The 21614-nt window shown below is 37.1% G+C and overlaps 1 protein-coding gene across 1 annotated transcript in view; it reads right to left on the reverse strand.

The window, feature by feature from the left end:
• The window catches only part of GC (GC vitamin D binding protein), a 32406-nt gene extending 22948 nt beyond the window's left edge, over positions 1-9458 (reverse strand). Inside the window, exon 1 of the mRNA XM_004419158.3 lies at positions 9401-9458. Coding sequence (XP_004419215.1) covers positions 9401-9458 — 58 coding nt within the window. The remainder of the gene's footprint in view (positions 1-9400) is intronic.
• Positions 9459-21614: the final 12156 nt, after the last annotated feature.

Here is a 21614-nt window from a genome sequence, read left to right on the forward strand (position 1 = left end):
TTGATAAAGCTAACAGTCAATGGAATATAAAAAGCCACTTGCAACGAACCTCTGTCATATCTGAAAACCTTCACATGTAGTCATTTTCTGGAATTTATTGACTAGTTTACAGGTTGGACACTGTCATACTTTCAAAAGGTCAAAATAAGGCAGAAAATTTCCGTTAATCATTAATTGTATTCAGTGAGACTGAAGATGAGGGCATAGAGGGCAAGCATTTAGGGTACAGTTGTCCTCCTCCAGTGAAGAGATGTAACAAAAGGATGTCAATAGAGTTGTTTTATGTTGTTCCTAAGGTAGAGCTAGGAAAAATTTTCATGGTAGATTTTAGTTCAATGTGAGAGAACTTTATTGTAGTCGTGGCTAATTAATAACTGAAGTGAACAGCTTTTCGAAGAAATGACTTTGTTTTGTCCTGGAAATATTCAAACAGATTTTAAATAACCATATGTATTAAAGATTCCTGAATTTAGTACAAGACGGTATCCTCATGATCTTTAAAATCACTTCCAAAGGATTATAAAATAAACTCTTTTAGAAATAGTAAGAAATTATACAGAATCTTTTTTCCCAAAGTTTATTGTGTTTTAAGCCACAAAAAAATAGCTCTAATAAGAACTTCTTTTTCTTTTTAATGCAAAAGGGCTAACTTTGCTTAATAAACTCTCCCTATAAAACTGCAGAGGTTATTTTTGTTGATACTTTTGTTGTGACCACGCAAAACCATGCGAAGCGAGCTTATATTCAAATGGAGCACCTCTGATGAACATTTAAGGAAATATTTTGTTTCTAGCCCTCCAGATTCAGATTTTTCACTTCACCAAAAAGGGTTTTATTCATGTGTGTTACGGGAATGTGTGAGTGCATGTGAATGTAGTGTAAGTGGACACTACAGATTACTCCCTGTTAAACAGCTTTAATTAAATCAATTGCTTGTGTTTGCACAGAAATACATTAGAATCCATGGGTGTTATATACTCCTTTAGTTAGAATGCAAAATGATGACAGAAAAATGGGAAACTAGGTCAACTATATGAGACTTAAAATGGTTTTGAAACTATTTTTGCTGGAACATTCAGCCTTGGGCATGACAGAAGCAAGGGAGGAAGCCCAAAAGGAGGGAATGAAGAAAGTTCAGAATTGAAAATATTAGGGTAAAACCACTGTTACAAAAATAACCTGTAGAGGAAGCTGTTGCACCATGTATCTTTCAAGTGAACTACTTGAAATATATTTCTGATTAAAAAAAATTCATTTATTTATCCAAAGAGAAGATCTGTAGCTTACAAGCTAAGCAAATATGTTAATCATTTTCTCATCTTCCAAGAAATAACAAATATTGAAGTTAATTTGCAAGGTGATTATTACAAATTAATTCTTCATTCCATGGAGTACTGCTTAATATTCTCACGCCAGTTGAACTCACTTTGATTCACATAATTAGATCCTATCTTGAATGAATTGTAAATGACATACTCTGTTCTTTAATGTGCCATGTGGTTATAAAGCAGGCAATCTGGACTTTGATATGGACATAGTAAATATTGGCATAATCTTAGTGACTCTGGTGAAATCATTTTCACATCAAGTGCCCTTGGTGCTAAATGTTTACAAATTTCATTAACAGAATTTTTGCCTTTTGCAATAGCATGTCCCATTTCTATCTGTGTTGTGAAACATTCTGGTAAGTCATGTCTAATTCTGGACTTTTGAAAACAAATGTGATTTACTTTGGGAAATCTTTACTGCTTCCTATACCTCACCTCTCCCAACACAGCTAACATTCATTCAGACATGCAACAGACATGTTTTGAAGACTTAGTCTGTGCCGGGCTTTGGATTCAGTACTTAATAAACAACGGAGAGCAGAATAGACACATCCTTGCCCTCATGGAACTTTCAATCTAGTGGGGATAGAAAATAAGATACTCATTGTCGTGGTACAAACTTTGCTAACAAGGGCATTTTGAATGCTTTAACTACTGTTGTTACAATCTTTCTCTAAAACCATTTTGGTCCCCTGGAAAAGCTGTTTGTATATCAGGAGCAATGGATGGACCCTAAATAACATTTAATTGAATAAATGCTTATACAGGATGCTAGGAACTGTCTTAAGTTGCTATTTTCCTATTGTGTTCTAGAGAATCATGAGCTTTCAGAGCTCTGTTGGGCATTTTGTATTTTTGCAATTTTATTATTCTGGCATTTTTATTTCTGTTCTGCACTGACAGACTCATCTGTGCCAGAAAAGTTCAGTATATTTGTTGGTGTATGTGTTTTAAAACTTATTAAGAGTATGGTTTGTAGTGTTTATTCAAACTAGTCAGGCTACATGTTGATTTCAGAGTCGTGGTTTTACTTGAGAAATTACACATTGCTGGACTGGTTTAGGAAGCTGCCCCGATTATTGAAGATAAAGAAAACAACAGATACATCCCTAGAAACACTGTCAATGAAGAAGTGGTAATTGAATTAATACTTTCATTTCATTTTTCAGGCTTTTTTTGGTCTCATTTCCATTGACATTTTTAATCATTATTATATAAAGCATTGATCTGGTTTTTATATTGATATTGATGTTTGTGGGCAGGAGTGTAGTTTTCTGAGTTTGCATCAATGGAAAGAAATTCAATCTTTTTAATACCAAACCTAGAGCTCTACATGACATATATAGATTAACTAATCTAGAGAAAATTAAATGTACCTCTTAGGTTGCCATCAGTGGAACAAATAGAGCTTCATTTCAGACTTTGAAAATTCAAAAGCAGTAGAAGATATAGGGTCAATGAGTCAGTTGCCTAGAAACTACAGTTGTTGACAAAGTGGCCTCCTAGACTCACCCAAGTTTATTGTTCTTGGGCTCACTGCGGGTGGTTGCCTATATGGATGCTACACTTGCCCAAGTCCCAGAGGAGACATTCTCCCTCCATGCATCTCTTTCCACCTCCTTTTCCCTTCACAGGTTGGGCACCTTGTCATCTGCAAACACTTTTGCAGGGGTGAAGATAGGGGAGCAAATTTCCCTCTCCCACCTTTGGGATGAGTGAGGGTGATATCTTCTGCATCCTGACTTGTAAACTTAGAAGGCATTGCAGGGCTTAGTTTTTAAAGCAATATATGAATAAATAATGCGGTAAGGCACGATGCAAAAGAAAACTCTAAAGCCACCAATACTTAAGGAACTGAAATCTGATAGTAAAGCTAAGTATACAAGGCCAATAGCAATCATTGCCATAGAAGAGATTGAAACAAAGCATTGCAAAACTTTAGAATGGAAGAGGGCTTTTAGAAAGCCTCATGAAAGGAGCAACTACTCGAAGGGGACCATGAATGATGGGGAGGATTTTAACAAGAGTGAATAAATTGTGGGAGAGAAATTTTAAGTGGCAAGGAGAACATAAAGACATACCTGAATTTAGAAAGTCACAAGTCATATCTGGAGAATAATGAGTCGTCCAGTAAGGAAACTGAAGTATGGGACGTAAACACAGAAGGACTTGATAGCCAAAGTTTTACTTCTTGTTTTTTAAGGTAATAGTGTATCTATTGAAATATATTCTTGTAGGGGAATGATCAGCTCATAGCTGTATTCAAGGAAGAGTAATCTGGGATTTAAGATAAATAGTACCTTCTTCATAAGGCTGTTCTATGAAATATGTTAATCTATATGAAAATGCTTAGCATATTTCCTGCCTAACGTGGTAAACACTCGGTGAGTGTTAGCAACTCTTTTTATAGTAAAATCTGGTGATAATGTACATTATCAGACATTATATACCCTTGTGATATGGATGTCATGTGACTTACTCCAGTCCTTATCTAAGGTGGTAGACTAAATTTCTGGTCAGAGGAAAATGGAAGAGAAGGTGAAAATAGAAAACTCCCAGGAAGCAGGGAAATGGGGATCTGGCCAATCAAATGGTAGTCAATCAACAGTGAGATGTCTTGACTCAATGCTCCTTTCCTTCTGGAAGTCCCAGCTTGTCACAAGACCCAGAAATCTGTATTGAATTTCTATCGATATTGTAACAAATTACCACAAATTTGGTGGCTTAACCAACAGAAATTTACTACCTGAGAGTTCTAATGTGTAGTCTGACATAGATCTCCCTGGGCTAAAATCAAGGTGTTGGCAGGGCTGTGTTCTTCCTGGAGGCTCTAGGCGAGAATCCATTTCCTTGCCTATTCCAGCTTCAAGAGGTGGCCTACATTTCTTGACTCCAGGTCCCCTTCCTCCATCTTCAAAGCCAGCAACTTTGCATCTCTCTAAGCCTTTTTTCCTTAGTCACATCTTCCTCTGACTGACTCTCTTCTGCTTCCCTCTTCTACTGTAAAGCCCTTTGTGATTACATTGGCCCCCCCAGATAATCCGACGTTATCTTTCTTTTTTAAAGTCAACTGCTTAGCAAACTTTATTCCGTCTGCAACCTTAATTCCCCTTTGTGAGGTAACCTAACCTATTCACATTTCTGGGCATTAGGATGTGGACATTTGGGGTGGGGCCTCATTCTGCCTACCATATGCTCATCACTATTTAAGCCTGAGGTCATACCAATCATCAGGTGACTCCAAACAGAGACCAGAATTGGAGTGGATTTGTATCAGACGGCCTTATGCCTGGAATCCTACAATCTAGCTGCACATGCTCAACCTCATCATTTCATTAATCTCTCAATAGTGATCTTGATTTTTATGTAATTCATTTTTGGACTCCACTTACCGCATTATGTCAGATTTTGCATTTTAATATGAATTGATTGGGGAAGGGCTGGAAGGTAGGGATTTGGTAAGGAAGCCATTACAATAGGCAGGTGAAGCGGAACAAGGGCCCAGACAAAGACAGTCTATGGAAATGGAAACAGAAAAGATATGAGAGCTAGTGTTCACAGGCCTTGGGAACTAGATACGTGCAGGAGGTAAAGGAGAGAGAGAAAGGGGATACTGAGGAGGTTTCTGCAGTAGAATGCTCTGTACAAGGCTGAAACTTATAGAATATGGAAATGATTGAATATAGGTAACAAAAATGAATAAAATAAAATCCAAGAAGTCTCTACAGGATTGAAAATAAATGATTCAGAAGTGATGGTGCCAGGAAAATAAACAGGGAAGTTAGAAGACAGAACCAGTTTCATGGAATAGGGATGAACTGGACTTTGGATCAGTTACGGATGACCATAGTAGGCAGCATGAATTTCACTTAGTTCTGCCTAAATTGGTGTTATAGTGACTGGCTCTCTCTCTTATACTCATTCTCATATTAGTGAAAGATCGTATGTCAGGTATCTCTCTCATGAGAGGCCACAAAGCAGTGATTGCGAGCATTGTCATTATAAACCCAATGAATTTATGTAAAATTCTGATTCTTCCACTTACTAGCTCAGTTACCTTGGATAAGTTACTGAACCCCTCTTTCCCTCAGTTTTCCTCATTTGTAAAATTGGGATAATAGTACCGAGTTCATCATGGTGTTGTAAGGATGAAATAAATTTATCCAAAAGATTTTAAGCAAGCTGGCACATTATAAATAAAATATTAGCTATTTTATTCAGTGCATAAAATCTAGTGCTAATGCTTCACGGTGGAAACTTAATATATAATTACAACAAAAATAGCAAAAGACTTACAGAGTTTACTCCTTTCAGGATATCTATTATGCGTCCTAGTTGGCATTTAATTTTCCTTAAATACTTGAACTACCTTATGAGGTAGGTACTCTAATAATCCTAATTTTGTGATTTTACACAGATCTATCTAACACTTAACTATATGACAAGTAGTATTCTAAAAGGAACTACAGCAAGAAATAAATATATAGTCCTCAATTTCATGGAGCTTACATTCTACATTTCACATCTGTTGTAATAAACCATAGCTGGTGATAAGGTGAGGAGTGCTAAAAAGAAAAAAATACAGAATAAAGGGCTAGAGAAAAGTGGAGTTGTAGGTGCTCTTTGAGGTCAGGTGGTCAGGAAAGCATTCTCTATGCATGAACTTGGAGCAGACACATGAAGTAGGTGAGGAAGAGAGCATGTGGATATAGGGGGATCAGTGTTCTAAGAGGAGGGAGGAGCTAGTGCAAACCCCCGAGCTGCAGAGTACATAGTGCGGGAGTGTGTGGCTGAAGCAGAGTGAACTGGGGGAAAGTAGGAGAGACAAGGGGAGCACTGGGCAGAATAAAGAAGTTAAGTGACCATAGATATCTGGGGAGAAGGTAATTAATTCCTTTTAAGGATTTCTTCATCTCCTTCCTATATAGATTAATCTCATGGCCTTTTAAAGCGTGTATACTTATCCTTACACCGCACGTGTGATAGTGAGTACATACCTGTCATTGCACCTTACAACAGGGAAGGGTGACATTGCTACTGATTTCCAGGGAGGTTAACATTGCTTTTGATGATGAGGTTATCTGCCTCTCTGACTGCAGCTCTTCCTCCTTTCCCTTCTCGACGAAGCCTCTGTTATGCTTTTAGTCTAGCTGCTTTGGGAACTTGGATCAGGCCATGCTTGTTCCCAGCTCAGGACTTGTGCACCTGAGTTCCTTCAGGTGGAAACACACTTCTAGGTCTTTACATAGCTGTCTTCTTTTCACTATAGATCTCAAATCCCATGTCACCTCCTCAATAACCATTATGTAGGTTTTGCAGAGAGGATATAAAGACATATCTGGGAAAATAGAGAGGATGTCTATTTATCCTAAATTATTTCTCTCTGGCATTTCTGTACAACTAAGTTCCTGAATCAAACTTAGGACACCTCTTATTTATTTATTTATTTTTTAACATGGCTACTGATGAAGGGGCAACTAGTAGAAAAGAGAAGAAGTGATTCAGTGGTGGTTTGGGAGATGGGGTAACCCACATTGTCTAGGGCTATTTTGACAGGCAAGTGGGAGAAGGAAAAATACAGCTCACCCACCAATCCAAAGGAGATTTACTTTCTTCTTGGTGTTTGAGATCATGTTTAATAAAAATATGCGTGCTTAGAATCAAATGCTTAAAGCAAAAAGGAAAATGTTTATAATAAATATCCTGTTCTTGCCAACATCCCTTGTAAACTGCAGTGGTTTATTTCCTATAGCATTATTTCCTTGGTAATTGTGTAGCTGTGTCAGCAGCCTTCATGTATGTTTCTTGAGAAGAGGCAAAGATACATTTTAGATGAGTGCCATATCCATTTCAGTCCTGAGGAAAGAAGCCAAGTGGAGGCAATTGGCAAACACAGCCTTCCGGCCTCTCATGGGGTAGCTAAAGGTAAGGTGTTCTCTTCCAAGATGTACCCAAGGGCTTATGAACTGAACCCCCAGTGCCATTTGAAAGGAGAGGATGGCTTGACTAGAGTGGATGTTTATGTTGAGCTGCAGCAGTATCCATTTTAGACCTGAGGTTTTCCAAAGAATACTTTCATGGGATATAGCTATCGTAGGAAAGAGCCTATATGTTTGGGAGACTCTAGGTTAAGTAAAGTTTCCTTCTTGTATGACTTTTCACGACCTTTAGGACAACAAAAGGCATTGATTGTGAACCAACCAAGAAGGACTAATATATGGCTTAATTCTTGAATGTGTTTGGCCACAGAAACTTTTTTCCAAGATGAGTCTTGAGTGAAATACACTTTGGAAAGGTGTCCTAGATAAATTCTGTGGGTGCTTGTTCAGCCCTCTAGAACTATAATGGGCAGCGAGAACTGCAACCCAAACCAATCCCCCACCATCCAAGGCTCCTCTTAACTTCTTTAATCTGTACACTTTGTAACCCCCTGCCAGGAGACAGCACACCTAGCTTCCAGGTAAATCGCAGCCTTGGTATTTGGGTCATGCTCAGGTATTAGAGAACAGAGGATGGGTCAGGACTACTGTGCCCAAGTATTGAACATTTATTACTTACAAATGTATGTTATGTCTCAGGGTTTGTCTCTACGGCACCTGCGTAATTTGTTCATTGCGAAGTTCAGACCTTCAAGGGAGCTGACTTGAGGCTTTTAGCATCCACTTCATCAGAGTCTGAGAGAATGCTGAAGGACGTTGAAATAGAGGTTGCAGAATACTGTTATTCTCCAAAGGACACTGTAATTCTTTGAAGTGAAGCCAATTTACACTTACTAAGCCAGCAGTCCAAAATGGTGACTCGTGTCCCACATTATGGCGTCCACATATAATTCCAAGAACTAGCTATGACTGGACCTTCTGTGTTGTGACCATCGTGATTTGAACCTGTTTCAGTAAAATTTTTCAGATTCAGATCTGCCCCAGGGAAACCTTGGGTGATGGAGTAAACGTTCAGTGTTTCCTGGGACTTGGCCTATTGAGAGGGCTTGTAAGGGACATAATTTATTTTACTTATTTATACCCTAATGTATCTCAGACTTTGTAGTATTACATTAAGATCCATAGCTTACTTAAGGATCTATGGGTGAATAAGACAAAATTTAAAATAATTGGAATAGCAAAAGTAAGATCAAGGAAAAGTGAATGTAAAAAGAATAAGAAAGTCAGGAGTCTTCATGCCATGGTTAATAACTGATAATTTCTGGGATCCACATGTTTTATTCCACTGGTTAAATATATTATGAATATGAATACTAATGGATGACTTGGGTGAGGCTGTTAACTGACAGCACTACATGAAAATTAATTTTTCAAAGCAGGATGAATGCAGATTCCCTTATAAGCATTAAAGAATTAGCCAGAAAAGTAAATTGAAACGGACTATGAATTTTGCAACTCAAGAACTTTCCATAAAGTCGTATACTTCATAGAATTTCAGCTTGTGCCATTGAAAAAGGTTTTTAAACCTTGCTCAGAGATGAAGACACCATTTGAAGAATAATTTTAATGAAAAACATAGCTCAATTATCTTAATAGTCATCTTTTATAACTATTAAATTCTTATTTTATGTGGGATATTTTAGAAACTACAGTGCATTTTCTAACATTGCATACAGGATTCCTTGAAGAAGATCAACGAAATCTCTCAGTTGACTCCATGCATCATTGATGTGGTGTATTATGCTCTCAACGGCAATAAATATTTGAAGTCTGAAAAAAATGCTCAGTGATGGCTCACAGCCTCCATTTGCATGATCTTTTAACAATTACAAAATGTCTGACTTCAAACCATTCTCTCCATATCTTGGTTATCAAAAAAGCAGGGAAGGATAATTGACAAATTATATAATTTCTTTCTTTCCTGAGATCTTATCTTGATTTTTTTTTTTTAGCTATTCCAGTTGAACACTATATGGCACATTAGAACTCAGATTAATCTCTCTTTGCTTCCCTCTCTCCCCAACATATTCACCAATTCTTCTGTTTTTCACCTTTTTGTATAACTTTTAAAATGGTAACAGAAAATTAGACTAGTAAGAGTTCTTGTAAATGGTCACACCATAGAAGTCTTACCTCTCTCTAGAGTATGCACAAATGCTACAGCAAGCAGGACAGCCAGGATCTTCTTCATTTTCCTTTGGCAAGTCCTTCAGCACCCCCTGTCTCCTGGAGGTTACCCGGTAAAAAATGGCAGCCAAAAGTGACCAATTTCCTTTTACCAAGATTCCCGACTACAGACTAATCAATTATTAATCTCTACGCTGAAGCTAGGGTAATCATCCTTGGCCCACAAGAGATAAAATAATGTCAATCAAGGCAAATAGACACCCTGGGGAAAACATAGTGGAAAATCTAGGCGATTTTAATCATTAACTGAGTCAAACTGCACAAGAGTCAGGGTACACATAGATGTTTTTTCCACTACTGCTTTTTACTGAAACTTATTTAATGTATTAGTGGGCACATCCCCCGCACTCCCTTTATAGGGTTATGTCTCTGGACGTTCTCTACCCTTCTCATGTATAAATGGACAACTTAGAGATTCTCTCTCTCTCTTCATTTAAACCTACTACAAGTAAGGGTTACCTTAGAATATTGCAGACTAGATGTTTTTAAGTCATAAGGGGGAGAAAAAGATGTGAGAAGCCAACTTATTACAATTGCTCAAATCCATAATTTCAATGCTATAAAATAATTTTATTGAAGATGATGGGATAGTACTTTATGTTTGTGCCATGTTGTACTTTTTGAAACACTGACATATGTATTAAAAATAACTCTTGAAGTAAGGCAAATAGTAACAGAGGAGGTTAAGTGACTTGTCCCAAATCACGAAAGTTGGTGGTAAATCTTGAGCTCACTCAAAGTTCTTTCTACTAATACCGTACAACTGGTATATTTTAGAATAATATAACCTGAGAGCTCACAGTGGCCTTGCAGAACGCGGAATCCAACATCTTCATTTTACAGAAGAGAGAGCTAAGCCCCAGATAGATTCTGTGACTTGCCCAGAGAGGCACAGGTAGTCACAATTCATTCCATCTTTGGAATTGGCTCAGCTCCTGATTCTTGCAGTAGCTCTCTTTTCAGGAAACGGGGTCAGGTAAGGGTTGGGTACACAGGCTCTGGAATCAAATCCCCACTCAGCTCTTATTGGCTGTGTAATCTCGGGAAATTTTGTCTTTCTAAGCCTTGTGTCTCTCATATGCAAAGTGGTGGTAACTCTTAGTACCTTTGCTGTGAATTTAAGATAATCCATGTGCTTGGTTTACTGTAACATCAAACACGTGGTAACATGCATTAATGTTAGCTATTACTCTTATTCTAGTTATTGCCACTTTCTCCACTAGCTCACCAAATTTATGATATCTGAGAAGGTCTTTTGAACTAATGAGGCCTGGAACTCAGTGGAAAATTTTAAAGCCAGCCCTCTGTCTTGGGTTAGTGGAAAATTTTAAAGCCAGCCCTGTATCTTGGGTTTAGTACCATAATAGGTAAGTGATCTAGAATTCCAATATCCATTTAGTTGCTAAGGATTAACTGCATAGGAAGATTCCATCAAAGTCTCAAACCACACTAGGCAGTTAAATTTTTAGTCAGATCCTCCATCTATATTAAAAATAGTCGGGTGTTAGGTTCAGAAAATAGAGTCCCGTTAGTTGGAAGAAGATAACTAAGCAAGATCAAAGCAGAGATATCTCTGTAAGGCCAATGGAAATCCACATGGTAAAGGAGAGTAGAAGATACTGTAGACATTGCTAGAGGCAGTATGGGAAGACAGTCTTGCTGTTCAAGGACCAACCAAATGCTTTTCAAAGATCAACTTCCTGCCTACTACAGATTTTCTAAACCTTTTCTTTGGCTAAACTCTTAATTTACTTTGCGAGTTAATTAAAAAATGTGTTTTAGTGTTACTGTAAATTATTTGAAAATAAAGAAACTCTAAACGAGTGCCAAAGAGTTTAAAAATAACTGAGAAATCCAGAACTCAGAGAATAACTGTTAACACATTATAGTTTCCATTTTTAAGGTAATACAACATGTGCACTTTTGTATAGTTTATTTAACAGTGCTTCAGTCATCTTCTGATCAGTTCATTTAAGATACACTTGTTTCCCATTAATTTTGCTACAGAGTTTAAGATTAGCCTGTTCTTTCACTTTTTAAAAACATAACTTTATCTCTGCTTTTGCAACATCTGCCACTTTTGTTTAATGATAAACCACATGTAGCAAGAATTGCAACATCTCGTTTAGGTGTGCTCTTGAGAAATCTCTACACAAGCTGCCAAATGCATTCTCTTGGCTGAGTTTATCTTTTTCTAACTGAAAACTGGCACTCACACGCTAGTAGCTGAATATATGAACCTTTTCTCAGTCTTATTTGTGTAACTCTCCTTAATCTTTCAAATGTTGATTGCTTACAACGATTTTAAAACTGGGAAGAAATAATCATAATTGGCTTAAATATGAAGTCTCGTGTTGCAATGACTATTCCAGTGAGTCAGATGGGGGAAAAGGATGAAAAAGGACAAGTCAAATCTTCTGACACTCTCTGTTACAGCAACTCAGGAATTTATTACAGAAATAGATTTGTAAAAAGAATTATTCATTAAATACTCAAGTGGTGTAATTTTACAGGAGTTGTGTTGCCTGTGAAGAATTGATTTGAAGTAGTCTCCCTCCTCTTTCTCTATTTCACCATTGACTTCAGAAGAAATGTAGGGTTTCCCCTAAACAAGGCTAGTTCTAGGCAAAATTGTGAGACAGACAGAACTCATCTTTAGTGCTTTCCCTATCACATTCTCTTTTTTGGGTAACTCTTAGATCTTACATTCTTTACCAAAGCAGTATCTTTAAGATTTTTGTGCTGCTGCAGGCTGCTTAGAAACTCTTCCATTATAGTATTCCAGTAGAAATGACCTTCTTCAAGTGATTTTGTGACTGAACCAAAAGTGGGTTCGCCTCTTGGCCAGTTAAAATCAGACTCTTGACCAGAAGTAGTTATCACACAAAGTAGAAATTTTTGCAGCAAATAGGAGACCACGAGGAAGCATTTCTAAAGTTGTGGTTGTCCCTGAGGGAGCTGGGGACAGCAGGGGCCTCTTATTTCAGATGGGGATTGAATATTCAAAAGGGAATGCTGGGTATTAGCTTATGCAGCCTCAGTTGGAAAACATGCTTCCCCATACACTAAAGGTTATGATAGTAAGGCCTAAGCTCCTCCCAGAGAGGAGATCTTGGCATTAAAAATGAGGCAAAGGTCATAGGCGTTGCTCTTGTGGTGAGGCTTGGTCTGGTTCAGGGTGGTTGGTGATTGCATCTCTTAACATAACAAAAAGAAAGAAAGCAATTTAGAGAAACAGTTAAATGCTTCTGAAATCTCCGTTGAGTTCCTTGGGACAATTAATTGGTGACAATTTCATTTTCCAGAGTGTTATTTTCATTCAAATTCTCTTTATACTGTTAAAGTGCATTATCAATATCTTTCCCCGATAAATGACCTGATGAAATGAATGTTAGTAGCTTAAAGTAATATCCTTGAAGTTGAGGTAAAGAGCAGAAACAGAGGATAATCTAGATTGCAGGGTACTCTCATACCCCAACCATTCCCTGTTCTTGATTCCCATGAGAAATTCCAAATCCTAATAATAAATCTTCCCTTTTTTTTTGTGAGGAAGATCAGCCCTGAGCTAACATCCATGCCAATCCTCCTCTTTTTGCTGAGGACGACTGGCCCTGAGCTAACATCTGTGCCGATCCTCCTCCACTTTATGTGGGATGCTGCAACAGCATGGCCTGACAAGCAGTGCATTGGTGTGCGCCCTGGATCCGAACCCAGGCCACCAGCAGCAGAGTGGGCACACTTAACCGCTATGCCACGGGGCCGGCCCTAAATCTCCCTTTTTACTTAAGCTTATTAGAGCTGCATTTCTGTTATCTGCAATTACAGTAGTCCTCCCTTATCTGTGGTTTTTCTTTCTGTGGTTTCAGTTACTCGTGGTCAACTGCAGCAAGAAAATATTAAATGAAAAATTCCAGAAATAATTCACAAGCTTTAAATTGTGCACCATTCTGAGTACTGTGGGGAAATCTTGCACCATCCTGCCTGGGACATGAATCATCCCTTTGTTCAGCGTATCCACACTGTATAGGCTACCTGCCCATTAGTCACTTAGTAGCCATCTGGGTTATCAGATGGACTGTCCTGGTATCGCAGTGCTTGTGTTCAAGTAACCCTTATTTTACTTAATAATGGCCCCAATAATAATGGAGTAGTGATGCTGGCAATTCAGATATGCCAAAGAGAAGTTATTGTTGTTAATTTCTTACTCTGCCTAATTTATAAATTAAACTTTATCATAGGTATGTATGTATAAGAAAAAATATGTTATATACACAGGGTTCTGTATTATCTGCGGTTTCAGGCGTCCACTGGGGGCCTTGGAACGTATCCCCTGTGGAAAGAGGGGAATGTAAAAGCATGTAAAAGAATGTAAAAGCATTCTAACTAATGTACCTTTAGACCCATCTTCCCTCTGTTGCTGTCATTATTTATCTAAAATGCAAATAAGACCATGTTATTGCCTCCCTACTTATTATCCTTCAGTTGAACGCCTGTGCTTCAAGTTCAAGACTGCATCCTACCTGCCTCTGTGAGGTACTCTTTGCCTTCCATGTTAAAACTTGGTATAGCTGAACTGCTTGTGGTTCACTGAGCACATTGTGTTGCTGGGCCTCCAGAGGTCTTTGTGCACACTCTTTCCTTGGAAGACCCCATACTCTATTTTGTGTTTGCTCTCTTATCTTTCAATAGAAGAAGACTTTCACTTATTTATTTAACATATATTTAATTCACACCACTTTAAGCCAGGTATCATGTAAGGCTGTTGGTGCTACAATGGCATACAGACCTCCATGGTCCTCATGGACTTTCTAACGTAGTTAGGAAGGCAGACGATGAAAACAATAACGAATATGCTGAGAGGTGAGTATGTGGACAATGGAGGGGGAGTAAGAGTGGATGCAGAGAGACCAGTTTGAAGGCTGTTTTGGAAGTCTAGGCAATGGATGACAGTGGCTTGGCCCGTGGAACTGGCATTGGGATGAGGAGACTGTTTAGAAGACAGAATCAGGGGGTGATAATTGACGAGATATTGGGAGGGAGAAGGAGTCAGAGGTGATCCCCCAGGTTTCTGACTTAAGCAAGTGGATGAGTATTAATGCTGTTTTCTGGGATAGAACACACTGGAGGAGGCACTTAGTTTGGGGAAAGATGTGTTTAGGGGGAATTTTGAGTAGGCACATGAATGTACTTCTCCAGAGCAAGGAAGAGAACTGAATTTCCAGGCTGCGCTGAGTCTTCCCTTCTCTGTGCTCTGCTGTTACTCTAGTTCGACTTGTTCATCTAGATATTTCCAGCAGCTAGCACAGAAACTCAACGTGGTAAATCCTCAGTAACAATCAGTGTAAGGGAGGAATTTAAATATCTAGTGAGTTCGTCAACCTATGTTTAAAATTAAAGATGATGATAGAAGTCTATAATTTGCTTTTGCTCATTGAAATCCAGGTAAAATTTCCACAAATCACTGTTTTGATGATCAGGCCAATTCATTTTTTTTGTTTTTTATAGATTTTATTTATTTATGTTTCCCCCCAAAGCCCCAGTAGATAGTTGTATGTCATAGCTGCACATCCTTCTAGTTGCTGTATGTGGGACGTGGCCTCAGCATGGCCGGAGATGCGGTGCGTCGGTGCTCGCCCGGGATCCGAACCTGGGCCACCAGCAGCGGAGTGCGTGCACTTAACTGCTAAGCCACGGGGCCGGCCCCAGGCCAATTCATTTTTAACTTTACTTGAATTTTTATGCAAATCTGCAAATAATTCATTTGTATTTAAAACAAAAGAGATTATTATATAAATATATTTGACAGAGTGCAGGTGTTAGAAAATCTCACAAACATAAATAGGTTTATTAAGCAAGATGGCTTCCTTTATTTTAAAAGGAAAATTTGAGCTAAAATTGGAGATAAATTGACTTCTACCACGGCTCCATCTACGAAGGCTGTATTAGTTTAAGAAGTCTTATATGATAAACTGGCAAATAATCATAACTTTCCCAAGAACACTTTCATAAAGAAATATACGTCACTGAAGAGAACCACAGATGTTTAACAGAAATGCTTATTCACACTAGAAACAAACAATTTTATCTTCTACTTGTAAAAACAAAGGAAGAAAGAAAGAAAATAGAATAAAAAAAGAATTCAGGAACAAAGTTCATATGGGATTTCATCAATAACCTTAGACAACCAGCTGTATCTCTTTCTGCCTCATTGTTCAATGGAATGAGAAATAGAGTCGTAAGTAGTCAACTGTCAGCTAAGTATTCCTAATAAAAATGATGTCTAGGTTCAGCTAATTAAAAACAAATCACTTTATAGCAATTTCTTGCTCAACTATTTTCCAACACCAGAATCAAGTAATTTTTGAAAACAGGTCTGAGTGTTAAAACTGGGCAATTACTTTTTTAGAACGTTGTCAATGGTGGTATATTTTCGCATCATTCATAAAGAGAGGCAGAGGTTGATAAAGGGAAAATGAGAGAATGGGAGATAAAAGAATAAAAGATAAAAGAAAATGAGCCCATTTATAGTAAAATGTTTGTTGTGAACAGTACAGACTGATGTGACCAAAGCATCCATAATATTTCTCTTCCTCATTTTTCAATACTTTCTAAGTATAAAATGGGGTCCTCAAAAATAGAATGTGTTAATATTCATAGGTTGTGTTAACCTTCATTAACAGTTTCTAATAATGCTGTTTCCTATGCATTCTCTAACAAGCAGGACTCTAAAGAGGAAAAGCCAGCAATCTGAATAAATGAAGGTGATATTTAAATTGGGTTATATGGGTTTAAAAAAGTTTTCAGGATCATAGTGTAACATTATTTAAAATATTAGATAATCTAATAGAGTTTACTTGGGGAAAATGTATTATCTTGGTTTTCATGAATTTCTCTTTAGGAGGGTCTGGAGAGACAAGAAATAGGAAATTTTGTGAAACTTAATTGTGATAGGCAGAATAATGTCCCCTTCCCCCACAAAGATCCCCACATCCTAATCCCTGGAACCTGTGAATGTTATGCTACCTGGCAAGGGGGAATTAAGGTTGCTAATCAGATTACTATAAAATATGGAGATTTTCCTGGATTATCCAGGTGGGTCCAAGGTAATCACAAGGGCCCTTAAATGTGGAAGTATAAGGCAGAAGGTTCCAGTCAGAAAAAGATGTGAGGAGGAAAGCAGAAATTGGAGTAATGTGATTGCTGACTTTGAAAATGGAAAGGAACCATGAACCAAGAAATGTAGGCAGCCTCTAAAAGTTGGATAGGGCAAGAAAACAGAGGGGTGTTAAAATCTCCAGCTCTAACTGAGGATTTTTCCCTGTATTTCTATACTATTTTGGCCTCTTGAATTTTGAAGCTCTTTTATTATATACATATAGACTTACAATTATTATATCTTTCTGATAAATTACCCCTTTTATCAGTGTGTCCTTCTTTATGTAATACTTTGTCTTGAAATTTCTTGCCTAATATTAATTTAGCCATGACAGCTTTCTCATACTTACTGTTTACATGCTATATCTTTTTCTATGTTTTCACTTTGAACTTATTTGTGTTTTAGTATTTAAAATGAATCTCTTGAAAAAGGCATATAGTTGTGACTTATTTATTGAGACATAATCTCTACCTTTTAACTGGAGTGTTTAGTTCACTTATGTTTAATGTATTATTGAGTTTGAATCTACCATATTGTTATTTGTTGGGCTTGAATGTTTTCCATTTTTCTCTACTGTATTTTGTTCCTTTGTTCTTTTCTTGACTCTTTTATGTCAATTGAATATTACTGTTCTATTAATTTTTTGTGTGGCTTCCCAGCTATTTTATTATTTAGTGGTGATCTAGGACCAACAACTTGCATCTTTAATATATCAAAAGTTTATTGGTTTTACATCTGACACTTCACACTTTCTATGTCACTTCTCATTTCATATCTGATAGTTTTGATTTCCCACTTTCCCACTTCTCATTTCACATTTTCACTTCTCATTTCACATATTCAAAAAGCTTACACAATATAATACTATTTACCCATTCTGCCCTTTGTATTATTTTTGTCATACCTTGTATTTCTTGTTTTACAAACTTTTCTTTCAAAGCTATTCTTCTTGCCTTATACTTTGTTTAGTACTTTACTCATGTTTTCACATTAACTTCTGGTAAATAGTCAGCAGTCATTCTTATCATAGCTATCCTGTATATTGTGTGTCATTTTTCTCTGATTGCTTTCAAGATTAGCACTTTACTCTTGGTTCTCAGCAGTTATCCTCTGATGTGCATAGTGTAGTTCTTTTTATATCTATTTTAGGTTAGAGTTAGATAGGGTTATATAAAGGTTCACTGAGCTTCTTGTATCTGTAAGTCACTGTTTTTCATCAAATTTGTGAAATGTTCAGCCATTCTTTTTGAAGGACTTTTCTGCCCCATTCTCATTCTCTTCTTTTTTGGGCTATGAGGTTCTATTCAGCTTCTTTTTTTTTTTTTTTTTTTTAATTTTTTGTTTATTGCAGTAACATTGGTTTATAACATTGTAAAAATTTCAGGTGTACATCATTGTACTTCTATTTCTGCATGGACTACATCATGTTCACCACCAAAATACTAATTACAACCCATCACCACACACATGTACCGAATTATCCCTTCCCCCCTCCTCCCCCCCCCCTTCCCCTCTGGTAACCACCAATCCAATCTCTGTCCCTATGTTTGTTTATTGTTGTTATTATCTACTACTTAATGAAGGAAATCATACGGTATTTGACCTTCTCCCTCTGACTTATTTCACTTTGCATTATACCCTCAATGTCCATCCATGTTGTCACAAATGGCTGGATTTAAATCGTTTCTTATGGCTGAGTAGTATTCCATTGTGTATATATACCACAGCTTCTTTATCCATTCGTCCCTTGATGGGCACTTAGGTTGCTTCCAAGTCTTGGCTATCGTGAATAAGGCTGCAATGAACACAGGGGTGCATGTACCTTTGCAAATTGGTGTTTTCAAGTTCTTTGGATAAACACCCAACAGTGGAATAGCTGGATCATATGGTAGTTCTATCGTTGATTTTTTGATGAATCTCCATACTGTTTTCCATAGTGGCTGCACCAGTTTGCACTCCCACCAGCAGTGTATGAGAGTTCCCTTCTCTCCACATCCTCTCCAACACATGTTGTTTCCTGTCTTGTTAATTATAGCCATTCTGACGGGCGTGAGGTGATATCTCATTGTAGTTTTGATTTGCATTTCCCTGATAGTTAGTGATTTTGAACATCTTTTCATGTGTCTGTTGGCCATCTGTATATCTTCTTTGGAGAGATGTCTGTTCAGGTCTTTTGCCCATTTTTTAATTGGGTTGGTAGTTTTTATGTTGTTGAGATGCATGAGTTCTTTATATATTTTGGAGATTAAGCCCTTATCAGAAGTATGGTTTGCAAATATCTTCTCCCAATTGTTAGGTTGTCTTTTCGTTTTGTTGATGGTTTCCTTTGCTGTGCAGAAGCTTTTTAGTTTGATGTAGTCCCATTTGTTTATTTTTTCTATTGTTTCTCTTGCCCGGTCAGATGTGGTGTTTGAAAAGATGTTGCTAAGACCGATGTGGAAGAGCGTACTGCCTATGTTTTCTTCTAGAAGTTGCATAGTTTCAGGTCTTACATTCAAGTCTTTAATCCATTTGGAGTTAATTTTTGTGTATGGTGTAAGGTAAGGATCTACTTTCATTTTTTTGCATATGGCTATCTAGTTTTCCCAACACCATTTGTTGAAGAGACTTTCTTTTCCCCATTGTATGTTCTTGGCTCCTTTGTCAAAGATTAGCTGTCCATAGATGTGTGGGTTTATTTCTGGGCTTTCGATTCTATTCCATTGATCTGTGTGCCTGTTTTTGTGCCAGTACCATGCTGTTTTGGTTACTATAGCTTTGTAGTATATTTTGAAATCAGGGAGTGTGATACCTCCAGCTTTGTTCTTTTTTCTCAGGATTCCTCTAGCTATTCGAGGTCTTTTGTTGTTCCATATAAATTTTAAGATTCTTTGTTCTATTTCTGTGAAAAATGTTGTTGGAACTTTGATAGGGATTGCATTGAATCTATAGATTGCTTTAGGAAGTATGGACATCTTAACTATGTTAATTCTTCCAATCCAAGAGCACAGAATATCTTTCCATTTCTTTGTGTCTTCTTCAATTTCTTTCAGAAATGTTTTATAGTTTTCGTGTACAGATCTTTCACCTCTTTGGTTAAGTTTATTCCTAGGTATTTTATTCTTTTTGTTGCAATTGTAAATGGGATGGTATTCTTAATTTCTCTTTCTGCTACTTCGTTGTTAGTGTACAGAAATGCAACTGATTTTTGTATGTTGATTTTGTATCCTACAACTTTCCCATATTCGTTTATTACTTCTAAAAGTTTTCTGGTGGATTCTTTAGGGTTTTCTATATATAAAATCATGTCATCTGCAAATAGTGACAGTTTCACTTCTTCCTTTCCAATTTGGATCCCTTTTATTTCTTTCTCTTGCCTGATTGCTCTGGCTAGGACTTCCAATACTATGTTGAATAGGAATGGTGACAGTGGGCATCCTTGTCTGGTTCCTGTTCTTAGTGGGATAGCTTTCAGTTTTTCACCATTGAGGATGATATTAGCTGTGGGTTTGTCATATATGGTCTTTATTATGTTGAGGTACTTTCCTTCTATCCCCATTTTATTCAGAGTTTTTATCATAAATGGATGCTGGATCTTGTCAAATGCTTTCTCTGCATCTATTGAGATGATCATGTGATTTTTGTTCTTCATTTTATTAATGTGGTGTATTACGTTGATTGATTTGCAAATGTTAAACCATCCCTGCATCCCTGGAATAAATCCCACTTGATCATGGTGTATAATCTTTTTAACATATTGTTGTATGCGATTTGCTAGTATTTTGTTGAGGATATTCGCATCGATGTTCATCAGTGATATTGGCCTGTAATTTTCTTTTTTTGTGTTGTCCTTGTCTGGTTTTGGTATCAGGGTAATGTCAGCTTCGTAGAATGAGTTAGGGAGCTTCTCCCCCTCCTCAATTTTTTGGAAGAGTTTGAGAAGGATAGGTATTAAGTCTTCTTTGAATGTTTGGTAGAATTCACCAGGGAAGCCGTCTTGTCCTGGACTTTTATTTTTGGGGAGGTTTTTGATTACTGTTTCGATCTCCTTACTGGTGATTGGTCTATTCAAATTCTCTACTTCTTCTTGATCCAGTTTTGGAAGGTTGTATGATTCTAAGAATTTATCCATTTCTTCCAGATTGTCGAATTGGTTGGCATATAGCTTTTCATAGTATTCTCTTATAATCTTTTGTATTTCTGAGGTGTCTGTTGTAACCTCTCCTCTTTCATTTCTGATTTTACTTATTTGTGCCTTCTCTCTTTTTTTCTTGGTGAGTCTAGCTAAAGGTTTGTCTATTTTGTTGATTTTTTCAAAGAACCAGCTCTTGGTTTTATTAATTTTTTCTATTGTTTTTTTGGTCTCTATTTCATTAATTTCTTCTCTGATTTTTATTATTTCCCTTCTTCTACTGATTTTGGGCTTTGTTTGTTCTTCTTTTTCCAGTTCCTTTAGGTGCATTGTTAGATTGTTTATTTGAGATTTTTCTTGTTTGTTGAGATATGCCTGTATCGCTATAAACTTCCCTCTTAGAACCGCTTTTGCTGTATCCCATAAATTCTGGCATGTCGTATTTTCATTTTCATTTGTCTCCAGGTATTTTTGATTTCTTCTTTGATTTCTTCGTTAACCCAGTCGTTGTTCAGTAGCATTTTGTTTAATCTCCATGTATTTGTGGCTTTTCTGATTTTCTTCCTATAGTTGATTTCTAGTTTCATACCGTTGTGGTCAGAAAAGATGCTTGGTATTATTTCAATCTTCTTAAATTTATGGAGACTTGTTTTGTGGCCTAATATGTGATCAATCCTGGAGAATGTTCCATGTGCATTTGAAAAGAACGTGTATTCTTCGGTTTTTGGATGGAATGCTCTGTATATATCTACTAGGTCCATCTGTTCTAGTGTGTCGTTTAAGGCCAATGTTTCCTTATTGATCTTCTGTTTGGATGATCTATCTGTTGGTGTAAGTGGAGAGTTAAAGTCCCCTACTATTATTGTGTTACTGTCTATTTCTGTTTTTATATC

This window comes from Ceratotherium simum, chromosome 8, assembly GCF_057802395.1.
Source record: "Ceratotherium simum simum isolate JZ-2026a chromosome 8, ASM5780239v1, whole genome shotgun sequence".
In the NCBI taxonomy this organism is placed as follows: domain Eukaryota; kingdom Metazoa; phylum Chordata; class Mammalia; order Perissodactyla; family Rhinocerotidae; genus Ceratotherium; species Ceratotherium simum.